This window comes from Biomphalaria glabrata, chromosome 1 (assembly GCF_947242115.1).
Source record: "Biomphalaria glabrata chromosome 1, xgBioGlab47.1, whole genome shotgun sequence".
Classification (NCBI taxonomy): Eukaryota; Metazoa; Mollusca; class Gastropoda; family Planorbidae; genus Biomphalaria; species Biomphalaria glabrata.
In genome coordinates this window covers 289,930-311,718 of record NC_074711.1, presented here as the reverse complement: position 1 = coordinate 311,718, position 21,789 = coordinate 289,930, and the positions used below count along the sequence as shown (strand labels likewise).

The 21,789-nt window shown below is 32.2% G+C and overlaps 3 protein-coding genes across 5 annotated transcripts in view; all 3 read left to right on the top strand.

The window, feature by feature from the left end:
* Positions 1 to 14: 14 nt before the first annotated feature.
* LOC129927433 (mitogen-activated protein kinase kinase kinase 13-like) lies at positions 15 to 10,140 on the top strand. Of its 3 annotated transcripts, none has more exons than XM_056036775.1 (6): positions 15 to 567; positions 4,594 to 4,702; positions 5,747 to 5,856; positions 6,136 to 6,252; positions 9,277 to 9,405; positions 9,958 to 10,140. In XM_056036775.1, exons 2-6 carry the CDS (start codon positions 4,637 to 4,639, stop codon positions 10,118 to 10,120), a joined length of 585 nt encoding a protein of 194 aa, XP_055892750.1. In that variant the 5' UTR covers positions 15 to 567; positions 4,594 to 4,636; the 3' UTR covers positions 10,121 to 10,140. The 3 variants fall into 3 exon arrangements, with proteins under 3 accessions (XP_055892750.1, XP_055892687.1, XP_055892608.1); XM_056036712.1 differs by lacking the exon at positions 15 to 567 and adding an exon at positions 1,451 to 1,650; XM_056036633.1 differs by lacking the exon at positions 15 to 567 and adding an exon at positions 1,451 to 1,670.
* LOC129927466 (uncharacterized) lies at positions 10,140 to 10,609 on the top strand. The gene has a single exon (XM_056036885.1). The coding sequence runs from the start codon at positions 10,283 to 10,285 to the stop codon at positions 10,607 to 10,609; it is 327 nt and encodes a 108-aa protein (XP_055892860.1). The 5' UTR covers positions 10,140 to 10,282.
* Positions 10,610 to 10,728: 119 nt separating this feature from the next.
* LOC106059773 (mucin-like protein) overlaps positions 10,729 to 21,789 on the top strand; it is a 39,156-nt gene continuing 28,095 nt past the window's right edge. Inside the window, exons 1-2 of the mRNA XM_056018504.1 lie at positions 10,729 to 10,939; positions 13,918 to 14,226. Of these exons, the coding sequence (XP_055874479.1) occupies positions 10,745 to 10,939; positions 13,918 to 14,226 (504 nt within the window). The 5' untranslated portion in view covers positions 10,729 to 10,744. The remainder of the gene's footprint in view (positions 10,940 to 13,917; positions 14,227 to 21,789) is intronic.

Here is a 21,789-nt window from a genome sequence, read left to right as displayed (position 1 = left end):
CTCTCTAGCTCTGCAGTCAGTGTCCAAGACTCACAAGCATATTGTTATAAACCTGGTGGTGGAACAGATGGGGGTAGTGGTGTGTGTGTAGTCAGGCGACGCAAATCGCCCCAGTCCAGCGCAGGACGAGCGGTCAACTGTGACCAGTGACAGTACATGCTAGTTCGGCAACGACCTGTGTGTAAATATTACGCACGCAAGTCACGGCGATTGTGATCATTCTGAGTGGTCAAGAACGTTCCATCCGATTCTAGAAGGCCAGTAGAGACAGTATATAAGAGCGAGTGTGTCAGAAAGACTGGACTTCACGTTACCTCGCAATGTGACCAGTACTAGGCGAAGTTAGAAACAGTACGGTGTGTGAATTCAGGCGGAGCAAGGCTAGGTTTTTGGACAGTTTGTGTAATATTGTTGCCAACTGTACAGTGTTGTATTGTATTTGAAATTAAATTGCTACTTTTACTTTGGAGCCCTGAGTTGTGAGGTTCTTTAAGTTCGTTGTGTCGTGTGGTGCAGTTTGAAGAGAGCCTGGATAGCGAGATTCGTAACAATATAAAACACTTGCAGGTAAACATTGAAAAGTAGGCATGCTGATGCCTTGGTAGTAAGGGCACCTAAATTCCCTAAGTAATGCTGCCTATAATATAGCTTTAAAAAGAAAAGGACAATGGGCATTGGTGAAATCGAAATTTTCAAAACAGGATCCTTTCTTTACATTCAGCACTAATTTTGTAAGCAGCTCAAAGGTAGATCCCAAACATTTTTTATGGGTCGAAAGTCGAGAGGCACTGAAGGGAGCACAAAGAAAGGGTCGTCCAAAGCAAAGCTGGCTGCACTAGGAAAAAAAGGCCACTCTTTGGACATCCTGCTAATAATAATAAGGCTAGTCTTCGAGTCCGAAGATCAGTGAGGAATGCAGTTATTCCCATATTTTGCCACATCCAGGCAAAGCATAACCATTGTCCGCAGGTGGTCGATTTAGATTTTCTTTTCGCCGTCTGCGTTTGTCCTCGACAGCAGATTTTCTATTGGTTTTAAAATGTGTATCCCGCTGCCTTCGTAAGTGACCTCCAGCTGTCTCGTTCTGAGGCCGCATGCAACCAGGTGCTCTCTTCTGTCAGCCAAGGAAAGTTGACGCCTAAGCTGGTCTTTGAAGCGTTTCCGCGGAAAAAAAAATGGGGGTGGGGAGGATTTAGATCTAGTTGCGCCATACATCTAGAATCTATGTAAGAAGAATAGATCTACAGAAAACTGACAAAGAAAATGAAATTCGGGATATTAAAATACGTTTAATCTTTAAATTAAATAAAACCTATTGATGTATTGAAAAATATCCTTGGTAACTGATAATTTAGTTTAATTTCGTGGCTTTTAAAAAGAAAAAACTTTTTAAGCTTACATACAGTCAACTCATTTGTTTTGAAATCACGAATAGACCTAGTGTCCTACTCCTAGGTAGATTCCTTTCATGATTCATTGTAAACAAAAACAGTGACATTAATATTTAGATCTAAAATAAAAGAAATGGCAACACTCAATGTTTGTCATAGAATTCAGGGAAAATTGATAGATTTCAAATTCCCATATCAAGTCTAGATGATTCTGTTGATTCTCTTGCAATTGAGATTAGTAAACAGATTCTAACTGACGGTAATTAACTGACGATTTCGGTAATAAATTTTAAATGAATCTGGTTTATTCTGGTAGATGTATCTAGTTAGATCATCTGATCTATTACTAGACTCTATAGTCATCTGGTCTAAATAAACTAAATACTGTCTAAGTAGTAAGTAGATCTAGTAGTAGTACTACTTACTAGTACTGTGAGTAGTTGTACTACTACTAGCCTCATACTCATAATTAAATATTACTAGTCTAAAGTCTGGTCTAGTTGTAGAAATGTAATCTAAATGATTCTAGATCTAGATCTAGTAGAAAAATCTAGAGTAGAGACTAGACAGGATACTCCAAGATCTAGGTCTAGATAATATGATAGCAGATTAATTTTTAAATTGCAATTTTCATTAGATCTATTAGACATTTTATAATTGAGCAGGGTGGTAGCTGAGTTTTTAAATGTGCTTGGCTTCTGAACCAAGAGGTTTTGGGTTCAAATCTCAGTAAAAGCTGGTGTTTGAACTTACTTCTGAACTGGATTTTTAGGACGCCTCTGAATCCACCCAACCCTAATCATATGGGTAGGCCTACTTGACATTAGTTGGGGAAAGTAAATGTGGTTGGTTGGTTGTTGTGCTGGCCACCTGACACCCTTGTTAACTGTTGGCCATAGAATTAGATGATACTTACATCATCTGCTCTATAGATCACAAGGTCTGAAAAGGAGTACAACAAACTTTTTTTTACTTTATTGATTGGGATTTTTTTATATTGTTTCTAAAATTTATTAGATTTTATTCTATTTAAGCTGTGAGCAGACCTGCCTACCGTTACGCAAAATGCTTATTCGTTACGCAAAATCTCCCAAAAATGACCGTCAGTACGCAAATACGCATTTAACCCATCGCGTTACGCATTTCGTATCCTTTTTTTTTCTAGTGTCCTACTCCTCCTGACTAGCTTACGAGCGGTCACGGAGGTCACGCTAAGCCGTCCTGTTGGGTCACGGAGGTCACGGTTGGGGGGGGGGGGAGGAACAGAAAAGGTGGGGGAACACATTGTGTCTAGATCTATACGTTGATTGGTTCTTAAAAGCAATTAGATTTAGTCTAGAAATGAAGAACGCGAGAGTGGGGGAGTGGCGGGTTGGTACTGTCAGTTAGCTGATACACCAACGTGACTTTTTTTTTTTTTTTTGTAAGTTCATTAGTAGAAATTAATTATGTTGAATCCCTGATTCTCGTATTCATTTGTATAGAAAAAAATATCGAAATGCTATCGATTCAAAACACATTGAGTGACATTGTAGATATCTAGTCTAGATTAGGATTCTAGATCTAGAATCTAGATAACTTGTTATTAATGTTATACAGGAATAGATCTAGCAGCTTTCTAGCTATTCATTACGTTATGTCATGATTCTCTACATTACTCTACAATCTAGATCTAGATCCAATTTAGTTGTAGTATGATTTAGATTGACTAGATCTAGATCAATAACATCTACTACCATCTAGTCTTGATCTAGACTAGATTCTTAGTCTTAGTATAGAATAGATCAAGCCAATCAAGGATGAAGGTAGGCCTACGAAAGTTTGGAGTAGCGCTACGTTTGTAGTGGATCCACAGCATTGGTAATACTCTTGAGCCCAGATCTAGAGTAGATAATATTCATTATATAGACATAGATCTAGTCTAGATATCATCTCTATTGTTGTATTGATCTAGATTTAGATTGTAGATCTAATCATGACATGTAGATCTAATATTATATATATATATATATATATATGACAAAATAGTGGATCGCGTAAGTGTTACGCATCGTGGTGCCAAAATACGCACTTTGACCATCAGCGTTACGCATTTGGACTTTTTTTGGTAGGCAGGTCTGTGTGAGTAATAATACTAATACGAGACTTTAAATTAATACAATCTTCTATTAGATAATTCCTCTTGAGTAAATTAAACCTTCATAACAATCATTAGCTACTTTGTGATGTCTGGAATTGAAACAACGTCATAGGATTTAAATCTTATATTTATTCCATACATTACTTTCGTTAAGTATATATGCAACCATTGGATACTGTTTTGCAAATCAATATTTGATGAATTTCTCTCCTGGACACATGCTTTCATGCCATTGAGAGGACTGTTTGGTCATGGGCTCTGAACTGTCCTAACAATGGACAAGGTTTGAGCCCTGCCAGCTGCCATCCCCCACTATCCTGCAGGAGATTTGGGCTAGGATGTAGTAATCTTCAATTCTGAAAGAACAATCCACACATATATATAACAAAAGAGCATCACCATAGTTTAATGATTTTTTTTTTGGGTGCATTTATAATAATTTGACATGATCTTCAAGAAACTTTCTCTGTTCACAGTGTCAAAGGTTTTAGTTAAGTCCACATATATTGAAATAAAGGTTACTATGAAAGATTTACATTTACACAACAGCAGACTTTATTATTTGAAACACATTAGGCAAAAAATTCACAGCCTTGACTATAGCAGTTGCCCCTTATACCAAAAAGATAAAGCTATGTTGATCTGTTGATTGGATCTCTGGGTACTTTAATAATCTCTTATGGTATAATTATGTTAAAAAATTAACAGGATCCACTTAAAACAAACAAACAATAAATCAAGGAATAACATTACACAGTAAGATCTTGAGGAAAGTTTAAGAAGTGGGAACTGGTTATCATCTTCGTTGCATTGTTGTAGTATATTTTACATTAATTTATAACTATTATTCAGGTTTTTAATCTAATCAACATTTTATATCTTAATGTAAACTGTTCAAATGTTTTTCTTTGTATTTACTGGCAAAAATTTGTATGCATAGGTTACCACACTCTCTATATACATGAAATTTAAAAAATAAATCATCAACCTACTCCTTTAAAAAAAAAAAGGGTCATCACCAAAGAATTATTTTAATGGAAAATATCTTTTTCTTTTTTTCAGGAGTGCAAAGCCCAGAAATAGACCATCATTTAGACAAATTCTCATGCACCTTGAGATTGCCTCTGCTGAATTACTTCGGTTCAGTCGGGAGGACTTTTCTGAATCTCAAGTAAGTCCTTTACTGATTGACACTATGGGTTCTGTCATTATCAACAAGAAACTCTTAAGAAATTATCTGAGGTGTTCTCATTTTCCCAATTAAAATATACAGATGAAAAACCTGCCTTTGTGCATAATGCATATATATATATATACATTATTATTTGAGCAAAGAGCAGATGGCTTCCTGACTTGTCATATTCTGCTAGAAAATTTGTCTTTTTATGGCATTTAACGTTTAACAGTACATATTTAATACATCATGGCCTCTTTCAGTCACAAAGCAACTATGGATCATCTCATTGAAATAAGATGAATGCCTGGGCATCAGCTGTGGTCAGAATGATATTGCTTTCCTCTCCATGCAGCTGATGTATCCAAAGGAGTGGCAAGTGCTGATACAGTTTGGTATCAGTGGTTGCAGTCTCCTGATTTTTTCTCAGGGTCAACTCTCGAAACCTTTCTCATGATTCGGTATAGCTGCAAGGCAGCAGAGGTTTCAATTCAGAAGTTTCCTTCTCCTAGGTGGGTACAAAGAATTGATATTACTCTAGTATCAGCCTCTTGGTTTGTCATCAGAAGTTGGCTTTGTACTTAATGTAGCTGTGTGATAGCAATGCTAGAGCCAGAAGTGAACTTGTGCTTTGAATGATTAAAAAAACTTTTTTCAACCAATGCAAAGCTTCTAAGCTTTCTTCATATAAAAAAAAAAGAGACAGCCTCTTATTTTCTAGCCTTCTTTTACACTCTGAGAGAGAAAAGCTTTTACACTGCAAGTATCCCTGCTGCTATATGGTAGTAATGGTGACCTTCTTTCAGACTCTATTCAAACTTCTTATTCTGACCATGAATGGCGTTGAAATAATTTGACCTAATGCAAAAAAAAAAGCAAATTTAACTCCTTTCTGTTCCAGCTCTGGCTTATCTTCTAATGTCATTAGTTCTTAAAGTGAACCAATTCCTATCTAAATATTTTTTCATTATTTCTTTTTTTTTCTTCTACTATATATATATTAAAAAATATAAGAAAATATTTAAACCTTTTTTTGCTTAGGAAATTAGGAGGAAAGAGATTCGTGCAAATTTCCAAAAAATGAAAGCTGAAGGTTCCAACTTACCGCAGCTAGAAGAAGAGCTTATAAAAAGAAGAAAAGAAGGGTTAAGGTATTTTGTATGGAGAGTATTTGTTTTTTTTTTCTTTCTCATGAAATTAAGATCATTTATTTATGCAACTGAATTTTTTTTTTCATTTGACTTTTAAGTACTTTGTTTTATTTTTAAGTAAGACATAATAAGCTTGACAATTATATTTTTAATTATCTCATGCCCTGACTTGTATCTATATAGACTTTGACTAAACATATAGTAAATTTGGATATTTCCATTATTTGTTGCTATGAAGTGTTAACTATTATGTTTCAATATGTTAATTATTTTGTTTAGACATGCACAAGATGTCAGAGAGCATTATGAAAGCAAGTTGGAGTGTGCTAACAATTTGTATATGGAATTAACAGCTTGTATGATGCAACTGGAAAAGAGAGAACAGGAGCTCATCAAGTAAGGACATGTTCTTTGGTGTTAATGTTAGTCATGCTTTACAATGTTTTAGGGGTGCTTTTCTCACGAAGCAGGACATTTTGGCGCAGCCGTTTTGGCGCGAAGGTCGTTTTGGTGATGGGACGTTTTGGCGCGAAATACGTTATGTACGTTTATTGTATTATTTCTTTTAAAAGAATTATTCATATCTATGTTTTGCATGAGTGTTTGTGTTAAGACATATTTTTCACGTACTAAATGTAAATGTGTGTTTGTTTTTCACATCATTTTCTTTAATAAATATTTTGGCTTGTGTATGTGTGTTTATTAAGAGGCACACTTTTACTTTCAAAAAGTTTTTTAAGATAATACTTTAAAATTAAAAATAAAAATAAAAAACAAAATGAAACGATGATAGACTAAAAATTAATGCAATTATTTGTTTACATTAACATTTGTTTATTTAATGACTGTAAGGTATCTCCAGCCATACATGCCAAACACTTGCTAATAATAAGTAAAAATATAATACATGTACCATGTTTCTCAAAATACTTTAAGTATACATAGACACCATGGTTATTTGCCTAAGTCGCTAGAATTGGTTTTACGCATGAGAGAGGGGAGGGGTGGAGGAAAGAGTATATACAAGGAGTGAAATGTGAGCAGAAGAGAGGGGGCGGGATAGGTGTCACATGTAATGACCATTCCCAATGAGATGATTGCCAGACACATGACGCCAACGACCAGTGCTCGGTGCTGGTCTTGTCTTCATTTGTGTCAATGCGAGATGTGTCACCCAAATCACCCTTACCCAATTTCTCAAAATATATCTTTTCAAAGTATCTTAGTGTCGTGAATTTGTTTCTATCTATTGTCGCCCAAAGTGTTTGTTTATATTTGTGGATTCACGTTAGAGTTTGTACTGACCGTTTGTACTGACCACATTCCGTGTCTTGATCTTTACTATGTGTGGAGTTATTGTTGTCATTCAGCGTAATAGAGTTTTAGATGTTAACATGGTTTTTGTTATATATTAAAGTGTGACACTTAGCTAGTTCGTATATTACACAAATGTCTAATAAAACAAAAATCTTTTGGAATGAACACCAAAAATGTCATCCAGTGCGATTAGCAGAACTCACATATAGCATGTCATTACCATTCAGGAATCTGACTTATTATAGACCTATATTCATGAAATAAACAAAACCTTTATAATTAAAAAAAAAAATTCGCTGAAGGGTGTTAGAATTCATACTATACATACAATATTATGGTAGAGTGAAATAAACATTGTTATAAAAGCTACGTGCTTATTAAATTATCGTCAAATGATATCTCGCGCTAAAACGGCTCGCGCCAAAACGTCCCGTTGCCAAAACGTCACGTACCGTTTTCTCAACCTGTGGGTTATATCACAAAAGGACTCGCTGACAAGGACTTGACTTATTCCTGTGCACTCCCAGGGGAGCATAGGGCTGCAATCACATCTCTCCACCAAACTCGGTTCTGAGCAGCTTTCTTCACCTGTCATTCAAGTACCCTCAACTTCACTGATGCCTGACCTCTTCCAGGTTTGCATGGGTCTGCCCACTTTCCTCTTTCCTTGCGGATTCCAATCAAGTGTCTACCTTGCAACATCAGTAGCTGGTTTTCTCAAGGTGTGTCCTATCCAGCTCCACTTTGGCTTTGTGATGTGATGACTTGGGCTATGAGCTTTAGTCTAATTCTCTCCCACAAATTGCTGACAAGGAGCAGTCACATATCTGGTCCCTTTTTTTTTAAAAAATTTTTTAAAAACTTTCTTATGGCCGTATTAATAAAATTACTTTATATTGTACAATTAAATTTTACTAAGATTATATATCAGTTATATTTATTTATATTATATTTATGTTAATTTTTGTTGTAAATGTTCTTTTTCAATGGATACACATTTAGATACAAGTAAAGTAACTTTAATGTTGCGTATACTACCACTTTGGAAAGCCTTACTATTTTACTATTGATATAGATGTTTTGTATGAACCACAGCATAAGCACAGAATATTCTATTATAGATGTATCTAAATAAGTGTTTCCCAAATATTGGAATATAAATATTGCACATTGGAAAAAAAAAATTAGCTGAATATTTATCTTATTTTTAAGGTAGAATATTCCTTACATGTAAAATATATAATTTGTAAAACACTTTCTGTTTTGTATTAGAATTTATGCTAAGATAAACTGTTATTATAATTAACCCATTAGTTCCTTCTGCAATCTGAAACGTTTTCTCCTGTCATTGTTGTCATAAACTGTTGTAGAACATTTCTAAAATCCCCTTTTTCAATATAGGCCTACTTGCTTTAAACTTTTTTAAATAGAAGATTTCTCCTAGTCTCATTGCAAGCATGACTATAAATCATTGTGAAGATTATTGATTCTATTTTTAGTAAAATCTGGAAGATTTTTATTGTTTAAATAATTTTTCAAATGAAATGGCCCATAAACCCTAGTGTATAAGCCCCCACCTGATAAAATGAGTATTTTTGAAGCTTTTTTATATTCTAAAGGTATTAAAAGTATATATTTTTTTAAACTAAACATATTGTTCTATTTTTTAAAGTTGTTTGTTTATTTAGTATTAGATCTTAAGTTTGATTATTTTTTCAAAATATCTATTTTTTAGGATTTTTTAAATTCAGGTTATCCCTCTTTGCTAAGGGCCTTGAAAGTTTTTTTTTCTAACGGAAATAGAAGCTATTGGGTTAAAATATGAAAAAAAAAATGACTACATGATTTTGGGTCCTTGAAGTGCATATCTTATTTAAATCAGGCCCAGTATTGGTAAGTTCAATGCTAAAAATGAATTTTGAACCCAAGATTGATTTAAAGTTATATAAAATAATTTTGGATCATTTTCAGCTCTTCATTCATTATTATTTTTTTTTTTGAGACTATCTCTTGTTACTTATGCATGATGTTGATATTTTCTGTATGATTATTTTGTATCATGGCAAACATTCAATTTTAATCATGAAATTTTTTTTTTATCAGACGAGAACAACAACTGACTTTGTACAATAAACATAGAAAGAGTATTGTTCGACCAATCATAAAAGCTCAAGAAAAGTTAGATCGACTTGGTAAAAAACGTACACATAGGTCAGGGTCTGAAGTCACGACGTAAGTAAATTTTCTTGTTGTGTGAGTGTATCTTTATATCCACAATCTATAGCTCACACTCCACTATCATACTGCAAGGGATCCTTGGCCATGTAGACATAAAGCATAAAGAGAAATGAAAAGATAGAATTTAGGTATAGAATGAAATAAAGAGACAGACTTATAGGCAAAAAGGGAAATGACAAGGCACAGTCTTATAGAGGGAAATGACAAGGTAGACCTAATGTCAAAGTAAGGGTCATTAATTGAGGAACTGGAAAGACTTGTAATCTATAACACTGTTAAGTAAATATTAACTAGCAATCATAAAGAATATCTTCACCAAATGGTATTAAGATGCACAGGCTGAGTTTTGTATAGATAAATGACCTGCCATTAGACCTATCAATGTTTGACCCTAAATTTGTATATGTCACAATATGAAAATAGTATTCAGGAAAAGAAAACAAGAAATTAATTTTAGAATATATATGTGGTTTTTAAAAGATGTATAACAAGAGATGGAGATGAGATAATAAAAATAAAGACTTTTTATTTCTCTTCTGACTTTAGGTCCGACTCTATGAAAAACACAGAAGGGAGCATGACAACTAGCTCTGAGCTGGTACCTGCGTCTCCTACAAAAATGCATGCCAGGAAGTCTCGTCATCGTCGGAATAACAGCAGAGGGTCTATGAAAGACATTACCTCTGCTCAAATCTCAATCTACATATGAAGCATCACTGGACACCCAAACATCAAACTTAACCCTGCTGGGCTTCATCCTACTGACCATGCACCCTATACTGGGACATTTAAATTTTTGAGACCTGCCACTGCAATCAGGGAGTATCGAAGTGAAAATGAAGCTGATGGCCAAGAGACCAGGTTAACTCATATGGAAAACAACATTAAGAAACGTCAGGAGTGTTGTTGCAGAAACTCATCCACTTCTGCCACCAGGCACTCACCAATCTCAAAACACTCACCTGTAAGTAAACACTTACCAGCATCAAAACAGAACTCTTCATCCTATCAAGACAATAACATTAATGATGTCTGCTTTGGCTGTGATGGTGGTTGCAGTGATGCTACTTGTAGCAGCAAACGCTCATCCCAGGTCAGTGCAGATGTGGAGAGCACATGTGACCTATCCCCTCTGTCCAGCCCAAAACAGAACTTGGAAACTATGAGTGAAAAATCCTCTCTGGATATTGACCTCTAATCCTGACCTGAAACTGGGTCAGGTTCATGTTCTTGTTCACCAGTTACCTCCCCTGCTGACATACTGGAGGATCAATCAAATCTGGTGCAAGAAAAAGACTCAAATGAAAATTTAAATTACCCAATCAGTCAGGATATGAGGCGACAGAAGAATAGAAGCCCCTCCAGAAGGATTCGTGAATCTGATTTGATGGAGGGAAGGAGTTATAAAAACATTAGAGGATACAATACGCTAGGAAATTTAGAGACCAACTGTTTCCAAAGTGGAATAGAAAAAAGAAATGAGTCACCAGAGAAGACCAATACTCCGAAGAAGTTTAGAAATACAAAGGTTAGTATAGTAAAATATTGTATCAATGTTAAATGACCATTTTTATTGTGTAGTTGTGTAGGTCTTATCTACACTGATCTTAGTAAAATCCTGACTTCCCTGTTACTTTGATCCACACTGTGTCAGTGGTAGTCTTCCAAAGTTGTAGTTTGATCATGACTCAAGTATTTATTCCACACAGTGTCAGCGGTGATAATCCCCATCTTGATAATAAAAAACATAAACCATATAAATTTCATTGCACCAAATGTTAAACACCAGTCCACTAATCAGGACTGAAGTGCCAAAGTGTTCTTGTATCACATAGAATAATCATTTAATTGGTTCCAGGTCACTTCATCCCCTGGTCACTTCATCCCATGGTCATTTCATCCGCTAGTCATTTCATTCTCTAATCCATCAAATTATAATTGTAAAAAGTATGAAATTAACAATATTTCATATATTTATTTTTATTATTACACATTATAATATAATAATTATAATAAGTATAATAATAAATATAATAATTACACATTAATAAATAAGAATAAAATATAATGTCAATGTAAAAATTGTTTTTGCTTTTTAATTGAAATCAAAAAGATAGGCTATTGATAGTAGGTACAGAAGAAGATCTTTTGATTCCTATTGCTGTACACTGTTCTTAATTTCTCGGCCAGTGTTGCATATGTCTTGAAGTCAGCATTTATTAGAATAAATAAAATGTTATATATTAGGGTTTGAAATGACATGCACATATTTGAGAAAAAAAGTTTGACAAAGAAAGATAAAGTGAAAGATGGCAGTCAGGTGATACTTTATCTGCGGTATGGTCATAAGTATTCTAACTATTCTCATCTCTCAAAAGATTTACACTACTTCCACCACAACTTGGCCTTTGATGATAATTTATGAGAGCAGAGTGGCCTGATCATAATTATTCAAATTGTACTTCTATTTCTAAAAAGATTTTCCCCACTTCCACCATGCCTTGGCCTTTTGTCATTACATCACGCAATATGCACAGGATAATATTGACATCCCTACAACAAACAGAAACTATATAACTAAATACAAACCCTGCATTACAATATATAGGGGGAACACTATAAACACTATAATAACATGTTCAAAACATTAAAAAAAATATTCTAAATAAGAATATTTATATATTATATGAAATGAGTGCTTAAAGGCAAACCCTTAATAACAAAATTATACAATGACTAAAAACATTTTTAATTGAGAATGATCTGACCAAAGTGACAGGATGAAATAACCAGTCACCGTGTAATTGGACCAGCCAGTTATTAGCACCAAAATGATCATTTCCTGGTGCGGTCAGATTAAACAGACTCAAGTCTGTAAGGTTATACAGCCTCATATGAATTTTAATCTTCAGCCTATATAGTTTGTTAGTGGGATACTTAAAAAATCACAGATGATAGATTTGTATGTTTGTATCATTTTTCTTATTTCATCTGGTTTGTAAAAAACAACAACACTTGAAATAAAAAAAACTGAAGGTGAAAATGCTCCTCATGAGTTATGAAAATATGAAATCAAGATTAATTTGTTAAATTTTAAATCCATTGCCATGTCTTTTTAATTGTAGCAGGGATATCAAGGCAAATTATTGCAAATGTATGTAGGCTTTGCCCCTTCCCCCCCCCCCCCCCCCCCACCACCACCACCCACCAAACAAGAGGAGAAGCAGTCTTTATAAGACATGTATCTAGAAACTTTCATTTGAACATGACAAATCTTAACGATTACATACTTCCTTTGAATAATTATTGTATTTGCAATGTATGCAAATTTACTTTCTTCCTCTATGGGGGACATTGCCTGCCAAACTCCAGTTGGTAACTTTTGGGAGTTTACCCTCTTGAATGTTTTGAAAAGAGCTAACATTGTGAAACATCTTACAGTCGCTGGCCTCTGCAGGCTAACTGGTGATATGCTAGTGGTTGTTTGGGGAAAACAATGAGCTGTGGTTCTTGCATGCTTGTCTGGTTTAAGGGCTGTGTTTGTCAGAATTTAGAGCTACTGCTGGAGTTGATCTGCTGCCTGTTCTGAAGACTTTTGAAGGGTCGAGCCTTTCTCATATGTGTTGGTTCCAAACTGGTGGTATCAAAAAGGATCTCTTGCCCCCCTTCACTTTTGTGGATTAAACCCTAAAGATGATGCTTCCTTCCACCTCACAATTATTTGGCTATGTGAGAAAAATTGTCAGAAATGAAACATTCTATATTTTCTTGCCAAATGTTTTAGTGTTCAATGTACAGTGGATATGAAATAATAATAATAATCTTTGTTATCTGTAAAGACACTTGTCTTACAATTTGTGCATTACTTCAAACAAAACATTATAACTATAGAAAACCAAAATGTACATTCACACCAGACTCACTCATAATTTACCTGTGAAAAGTTTATATCAGATAGTTTCTGTGAAGTAAGTTTTCATTCACATAATACTTTGTTCTAGTTATCATCATTCATTATTTTTATAAGCTCTAGCTTGGGATTGCACTAGACAAATTGTTAACAATCTGGGCCAACTTAGGAAATTTTTTGACCACTTTCTGAGCCAGGAAATTATTTGATGAAATATTTTTAAAATCTTTAACATAATTTAGATAAATTATAAGTCTTGGGTTGATTTTGTTTTAAATGTTTTCTTCAGAAATTTAGCATATTACCTCCTAGTTCAAACATCCTGCAGGATGACAGGTTTGAACCCAGGGCTATTGTAATGACAGCCAAAGCACAGACCACACTGCTAAGAAGCCATACTTACTTAGTAGTCAGTTCTTCTCTTTAGATAAAATCTGTGAAGAAAACTGAGATTTTAGGTTTAAAGACAAATTTAGATTAGGTTTAAAGACAAATGTTAAGAAAATAAGTTCATCCACAGTGCATTCATTGATTATAACTTCAAACTAAATGACAACTGTATGTTTTGATCACACCATTTTGAACTGTCCCCACAGCACTCTGAAGATTCATGGTCCAAAGAAGGAGATGTTAGTGAGGATGATGAATCAAGCAGCCACCCTCCCTGTCACCAGTCTCTCTCAACTCTCAGTTCTGAAGGTGTGTTGTCTGAGGAGGACATGACTAGCAATCGCTCTGGTCATCAAGATGGCAGTGGCGGTAATGGCTTGTTGTCTACGGGCAGTGCAGAAAATTTACAAGCAGAGCTGACAAAGTTTACAAATATACCTGATGGGTTGTCCGACAGGGAGAAGACTGTCAGGAAGATGAAGAATAAAGTCAACTCCCCTGACAGAATATTTGAAGTAAGTAGGAACTATTTGTTTTGGATGTACCTTCAGATTTGAAGATTATTTTCCTAACCTCCTGCAGGATGATGGGGTATGGCATCGGGCAAAGTTTGAACCAGGGATTATTGGAATAACAGTCCAGGGCGCATACCACGTGACCAGGCAGCCCTGCTTTCCATTCCAACTAATTGTCGATAAATAAATTTGAAAAACTAAATAAAATAAAAAAAGGCATTAACTTTGAACATCAAGAGGCTACACTGAAATGGCCTGGAACATATACTGCATATTTTTCCTCAAGTAAAAGCACATGTTAAAATGTGAAAGGTTGGGGTATACTAACTTGTGCCATCTCTACTTCTCTTTCATGAAAACTTTCCTTAAAGAGATGTACAGCTATGTCTGTTGTAGCGTACTGCTCAAAAGAAAATAGAAGAAATGTGGGGAAAAAGAAGGAAAACATTCATGCAGCTAATTAGAGAGTTTAAAAGCAAACACTGCCTCAGGTTATAGAAAAGAAAATTAAGAGGGCTAAAGTATAGGTGGGGGGGGGGGGCATGGTGGCAGAGTGAGTGTTTCGCTTCTAAACAGAAGACAGTTGGTCACTTCACACACTTGTTAACCATCTGTCATAGAAACAAGGTGACCTTTATATCATCTGCCCCAGCATGGTTCAAGGTGACTGCCAAGGGCTTTGTGGTTTTAGGGGCCTCACACCTCCAAGGTTTATCTATTGCATGAAAGACGCGCATCTAGTAGAACAAAATCATTTGAAAAAAAAAAATCTTCAATTTCTATAGTGCTGTTAACACACATAATGTAGGCTCAAGGTGTTGTGATAACATGGCTTAAAGAAAAAAGTTAAAATGACAAACCAATTTTTTAAAAGGTTTGAGCAGACAAGTCAAAATTTTCTTTTTGAGTGTAATGAAGCATGTTGCTTGTCTAAGGTCAATGCTTGCATGCACTGAAAAAAAAAACCTCAACTTTTGAGGAAGAAACTTGGCAAAACTAGAAGTGTTTAGCCCAAAGCAAGGCTCTTAGAGGGTCACATGGAGTGATCAGTTCACTAAGGTACAAGAGCATATCTTTGTTCTAAATGCAAAAATGACAAAGTATGGCCACCCTGTAGTTGATCTTGTACTCACAGAAAGCCAATCAAGTGTATGCTAGAGTCTACAGAATCTCATGTTGTTTTGTTTCTGAATTCACTGCAGCTTATCAGTTTTACATGCTGGCATTGCATTTTATTAGTTAAGCCAGAAGAGTATGAATGCCAAAGCAAGCTTTTTTGTTGACACACTTGTCAAATATGGTAGAATCTTGCCTAATAAGTGCAGCTGCAGACAGAGAGGCCTACAGATACAGTTGATTCAAGAAAACTCTAAGATTGCGAACTACATGTTATGCAGATTCAACAGTGGATATTTAATCACATCTGTCTCTTCTGCCAGTCAATTCATGTGTATTTTTTTTTTCATTATCTGCCTCATCAGCAGCAGGGTGGGGGAGGTTAACACACTTGTTAACCATATGTCATAATGTATGAGCTGCTGTCTCTGTAAACTTGGAAAAATTTAAGTAATTTTGCAGTCAAATAGATGTGTATAAAAAGTATGAATAATGTCAAATATTTTTTATTATTCACTATTAGCTCTAAGTAACTCTAATTCTGCTTCACTTAGTAACTATATTTTTATTTCATTTTAGAAATGTGATACAGAAATAGTTCAAGTTCTGATGAATGCTCTGACATGACTGTCTCATCAACTATACACAAAACCAGATCTCTAGAAACTAGTACGCACTGGTAGTAGTTCTTCTCTTAGTTCTATTTCCTCCAGACAAGTCATCAGTTCTATCACTTACAATTAGTCTGTTCAGTTGTTCAGTGAACTGTGCTAGATAAACATCATTCGGACATCGATACAGATGGTTAGACAACCATTTACAATGTTTTGTTTGGACATCCATCAAGTTGGATAGACTACCATTTACGCTGTTTCGTCATTTGTTTAAATCAAGCAGTAAACTAGTCCTGTGACGTCATGGATTCAAAATTTCACTATAACAAAATCATCTTAAAATGCAAAGACAGCATCTTTGAATTGCATTACTTGGTAAATGTAACAGTGCATCAAACCAATGTTTTCACTGCTCTTGGTCTGAGACCACCATCAATTGCACAAAAAGGGATTTTCATTTATCATTGTGCACCATCTGTAGAAATGAGGACCTTTATGGAATGCATTCGTTTAAATCTGAATTGAAGTCATGTAACAATTAGGATTTTCATTCTCACTGATTGTTGATCTCAAATTTAAAAAACTTAACAATTGACGTCACCACTACAGCAAGTCAGGAGAAACAGAATTTCTATGAAAAATGTCTTAATTGTATATCTTTACACTTAAATAAATAAATTATTGCTTTATTATAGCGCTAATTTCATGCCTATGGCATCCTCATAATGCTATGGTCCAATCTCATTCGTGATCCAGTGAGGGGGGAGGGGGTATCTGTGAGAAGGTTTTCCGTGCTGCCTTTAGGCGCTCAGTAAACACAACTATGCCTTAGTTGAGTGTCGCATCTGGAGCCCCCTTCATAGGTAGCCAAGCCAAGTTCAAGCGTACTTAGCCTCTCGACCACGCTTCCCACTTAGAATAAACTTTAATTGTATATTTTTACACTTAGAATAAGCTATTCAATTAGTTGGGCTACCATACACAAACTGTCTATCATTGCCACAGATACATCAAGACTAAAGAGTTTTGATTTCCCTACTTATGCTCATCTTCTTTTCATTGATGCGAATATATATTTTTTTGTGTGGCATGATTCTAACTATCTTATACTAATAGTAAAACTTTAAATGTTTATGTAAGCATCACCTCACCATATCCTGATTGTATTATGCTTGTCACATATAGAAAAAGTGAAATGCATTGCTATTAGGGAAAATCATATTATAATGATGGCAAATTGGTGCATTTTCTGCCAATAGAAACTTGATCTAAACTAAATAAAAGCATACACTAAATCAATGAATCAAAAGTTGTCATTTTATATCAAATTTGTCAATGGTTTATACAAGTCTAGAATAACTTTTCAAAGCTAACCCTGGGCCATTGATGCATTGTGTGGAGGAGGATGAGCAGTATTTTTTTAAACTTTATTTTTGTTGTTTTATGTCCATTCTAACAGTTCTATGAACTCATCCTTTCTAAAACTACCAGCTGTTTCAATTGAACTAACTGCTTACTGTTTAATAGGTTTTTAAAAAAAATTACATTATTAATTATTTTGATCTAAATGAGATTTGATCAAAGGACATTAGTACCTTTAGATTCTAATTTTGAAATGTATTTAGTTAAATTCTGCTCCAAATATTAGTGATTTTCACACATTTTTCCATTTCTCTGGACCTATTTTTCTATTTCTAGTATAAATAATCAATTTGAACAAGTCTATGTGAATCTTGTGCATATGAAATTTACCTTCCAAAATCCCCCTTAACCCCCCTCCCCCGTTTTTTTATATAGTTTTATCAGGGGAGTCAATAATATTTAAACTTCAATGAGTTACCAAAATCATTGTAGATCAGTTTAATAATTAGTACTGTATCCACTACATCTGTGGTGATATAGTGATTTTGAATGGTGGTACTTCATGTGGGGATAGAGCCAATGATAGAATCATCAGATGTTTGTGAGAACATTTGGAAATAAAACTAAGTGGGCCTGTGAAGAAAGGCTTCTAAGTGTTTGATGCTCATTTCCTTGCTATATATTTTAATTTATTTTTAAAGTGAATTAACTTTTGCACTAATGATTTATTTCCTTATGCTAAACTCAGTCTAGCTTCAATTCATTGTGATTGACCTATAAGTAGGCCATCTCTATAGTCACTTTCTCCACTATGTAGTTTTATTACTTCTTTCATCTTAGGGAATCCTATTCAATATGTCATTTATTAAATGGCTTCACTTCTGAAATAATTTATATGTCTGGTAATTATTAATACCAAATCTCAGAGATCAGCTCCAACAGCAGAAATTATACCATCAACAAAATTTTAATACTATTAATATTTTTAATTGTATCAAGTCTTACAACATTGGCAAGATGTTACAAATTATACATTCAACAGTGATGTGCCTGGCTGTCTGAAATTGCGTGTTTTTATCTCTCATTGCACTTTGTTTTAAAAGTTTTTGTACCAGACTCTCCAATGAGACCAATTTTTTTTTATACACTAACTTCCTTCTATTGTCTAAAGGCATTAACTGATACTTCTAAACAAAGATATTTATTTTCTCTCATTGTTCACTTTTTTTTCTCTTTCTTTACTTTTGGTATATCGTCCTTTTCTTGTTTACATTTAAGCTATGGAATGTGATATTTTTCTTTGGGTGTTTCTTTTTCTTTGATTTAGAATCATCTATTTCTGACATCTATTTCTGACATCAGCACAAATTTTAGGACATTCTCCCCTTATGAGTATTTTATTGCTAAGCTCTTTGTTGTGTCTTAACATTTAGTGCTGAATTCACTACTTCTATAGTGATATGTCAAAGGACTTGTTAGGCTTTACTTGTTTACAATATCACAGATAAAAGTTTATTTTTGTTTTTGTTTTGTGTATTTTGATTAAGTTTTATATAATGACAATAATGTCATAGTAAAAACAAAAGAGTTTGATATGAAATGAAAACAGTTCATAATGCTAGTGTCTTTGGAGACAGTCAAGTTTTGTTTATCAAGAAAGTTTGGACTTAATTATTTGGTTAGTGACATTGAATAACAAAATAAAAAAAAAAAATAATTTTATCTAAAAAAAATTTTAAAAAATAAATAAATAAATAAAAAAAAAATTATCTAAAAAAAATTTAAAAAAAAAAAAATTATCTAAAATAATAAAAAAAAAAAATAAATAAAAAAAAAATTATCTAAAAAAAATTTATCTAAAAAAAATTATCTAAAAAAATAAAAAAAAAAAATATCTAAAATAATTTAAAAAAAAAAAAATTTAAAGAAAATTAAAAAAAAAAATTATCTAAATAAAAAAAAAATTATCTAAAAAAAAAAATAAATAAATAAAATTTATCTAAAAAAAATTAAAAAAAAAAATTATCTAAAAAAAAAAATAAATAAAATTTATCTAAAAAAAATTAAAAAAAAAAAATTATCTAAAAAAAAAAAAAATTAAAAAAAATTCATCTAAAAAAAAATAAAAAAAAAAAAATTTAGAAAAAAAAAATTATCTAAAAAAAAAAAATTATCTAAAAAAATTTAGAAAAAAAAAATTATCTAAAATAAATAAAAAAAAAAAAATAAAAAAAAAATTTATCTAAAAAAAAATTTAAAAAAAAAAAATTATCTTAAAAAAATTTAGAAAAAAAAAAAAATTATCTAAAAAAAAAAGAAAAAAAAAATTATCTAAAAAAATTGAAAAATAAATTTAAAAAAAATTATCTAAAAAAAATTAGAAAAAAAAAATTTATCTAAAATAATTAAAAAAAAAATAATAACAAAATTATCTAAAATAATTAAAAAAAAAAATTAAAAAAAAATTTAGAAAAAAAAAAATTATCTAAAAAAAAATGAAAAAAAAAATTATCTAAAAAAAATTTTAAAAAAAATTATCCAAAAAAAAAAAAAAAAAATTATGTAAAAAAAAATTATCTAAAATAATAAAAAAAAATTTATCTAAAAAAAATTGAAAAAAAAAAAATTATCTAAAAAAAATTTAAAAAAAAAAAAAATTATTTAAAAAAAATTAAAAAAAAAAAAAAAAAAAATTAAAAAAAAATTATCCAAAAAAAAAATAAATATTTATCTAAAAAAAAAAAAAATCTAAAAAAAATTAAAAAAAAAAAAAATTTAGAAAAAAAAAAATATCTAAAAAAAATTATCCAAAAAAAAAAAAAAAAAAAAAAAACTCTAAAAAAAATTTAAAAAAAAAAAAAAAAAAAAAAAAAAAAAATTATCTAAAATAATAAAAAAAAAATTATCTAAAATAATAAAAAAAAAATTATCTAAAAAAAAAAAAAAAAAAAAAAAAAAAAAAAAAAAAAAAGTAAAAAAAAATTATTAGATTAAATGTTTGAACCGCCAACACACTTGATTGTCTCATTATATTGTTGGCATTGCCTCTGTGTTCATTTTGTTAGTTGAAATTAGTTGTTAGAATACTCAAGACACAGCGAAAAAGTTACCATCAACATGTACACCTAGGCCTGACCACAGTATGAAATGCTAAGAAGATTGTCAAAAACTAATAGTCAAACTGTATGAAATAATTGCTTCTTGGTAGAATGAGATGTTACTAAAATCTTGATTTTTTCCCCTTTTCTATTATAAAATAATTGCTTCTTGGTAGAATGAGATGTTACTAAAATCTTGATTTTTTCCCCTTTTCTATTATAAAAAAAAAAGACAATTATACATATTTTTATCTATCAGTATTAAACTTAAAAGACTTAAATTTGTTTTGTTTTTTTAATAGATCAATTTTCATTATGTCATCATCTCTAAATGGAATTATTCTCTATCTGAAAAAAAATATTTTGTCATAGAAACATTTATTACTGCATAAGCTGAAAAAAAAAAGTTTAATTTTGTATATTACAATATCTTATTAATTTTTACTAATGAATTTTTTATGTCAGTTTTTCTGTGTCTTTTTACTCTTCTTTCATACATTTGTAAGTGTTTATTTCTTTGTATAGATCCTTTTATTTATTTTAACACACACATTGCTTCGTTTGTCTGGAACTGGTCTTAAAGTTTACCAGTGACATTTGTATTACATGTCCAGATTATAATTGTTTAATTTGGCCACATAGTTTTGTCACTATTCCATTCATTAGACAAACTCAAGTTTTGCTGGATAAAATTTGCTTCATCAAAACATTGGTTTCGCTGGCTGGACTATCACCTTGATTCTACCTCTTATTGAAAAGAGTTCATGTTATTTTATGCTTTTGTTTGACTTGGCACTCTCAAATATACAAAACATTAATGACAGGAAAATCATGAAACAATTGTTTTATTTTTGCCATGTCTACTACTGTTGTTTAAATTTTAGGGGAAGGGGGGAGGGGAACAGAAATGTCCTCTGTGGACCTCTAATTAATTTTTTTTTATGTTTGCTTTTTGGTTTGTTTTATTTACATTTAGTTTGTCTTGCTTCTCATTTTATAAGTCTGAAGAAAGCAAACAAGCTGAGTGAACATCTGTTTAATACTTATTTTTTACAAATTATATTTGGTAGCACTTTTTGGCGGTTTTTTTTTTTTAAGCCTTTCCTGTTGACTAAGTTTTAAATTTGCTGTGTGATTAGTACATTTAAAAAAAAAAAAACAGTTTTGTATATGATATTATATTACGTTATTATTCATAATTGTTACTAATCCATTTTTTTATTACATTCAAACACTTGTACATTGACAATAGAACTCTTTTGTGTTCTCCTGATTCCTACAATCATTCTAGTGGCAGCCATTTTATTTCTTGTTATTTGTAGGACTATGATTCAGTTGTTATTGTTGTCAATTAGTGCTGCAAATGGTTATTA

What these genes read in the sequence shown, in the direction of transcription:
- LOC129927433 (XM_056036775.1), top strand. Translation starts at nt 4,637, where the DNA reads ATGCACCTTGAGATTGCCTCTGCTGAATTACTTCGGTTCAGTCGGGAG. An exon ending in AGAAGAAAAGAAGGGTTAAG is followed by an intron (nt 5,857 to 6,135) that starts GTATTTTGTATG and finishes TATTTTGTTTAG; the next exon opens with ACATGCACAAGATGTCAGAG. An exon ending in TCAGGGTCTGAAGTCACGAC is followed by an intron (nt 9,406 to 9,957) that starts GTAAGTAAATTT and finishes TTCTGACTTTAG; the next exon opens with GTCCGACTCTATGAAAAACA.
- LOC129927466 (XM_056036885.1), top strand. Translation starts at nt 10,283, where the DNA reads ATGGAAAACAACATTAAGAAACGTCAGGAGTGTTGTTGCAGAAACTCA.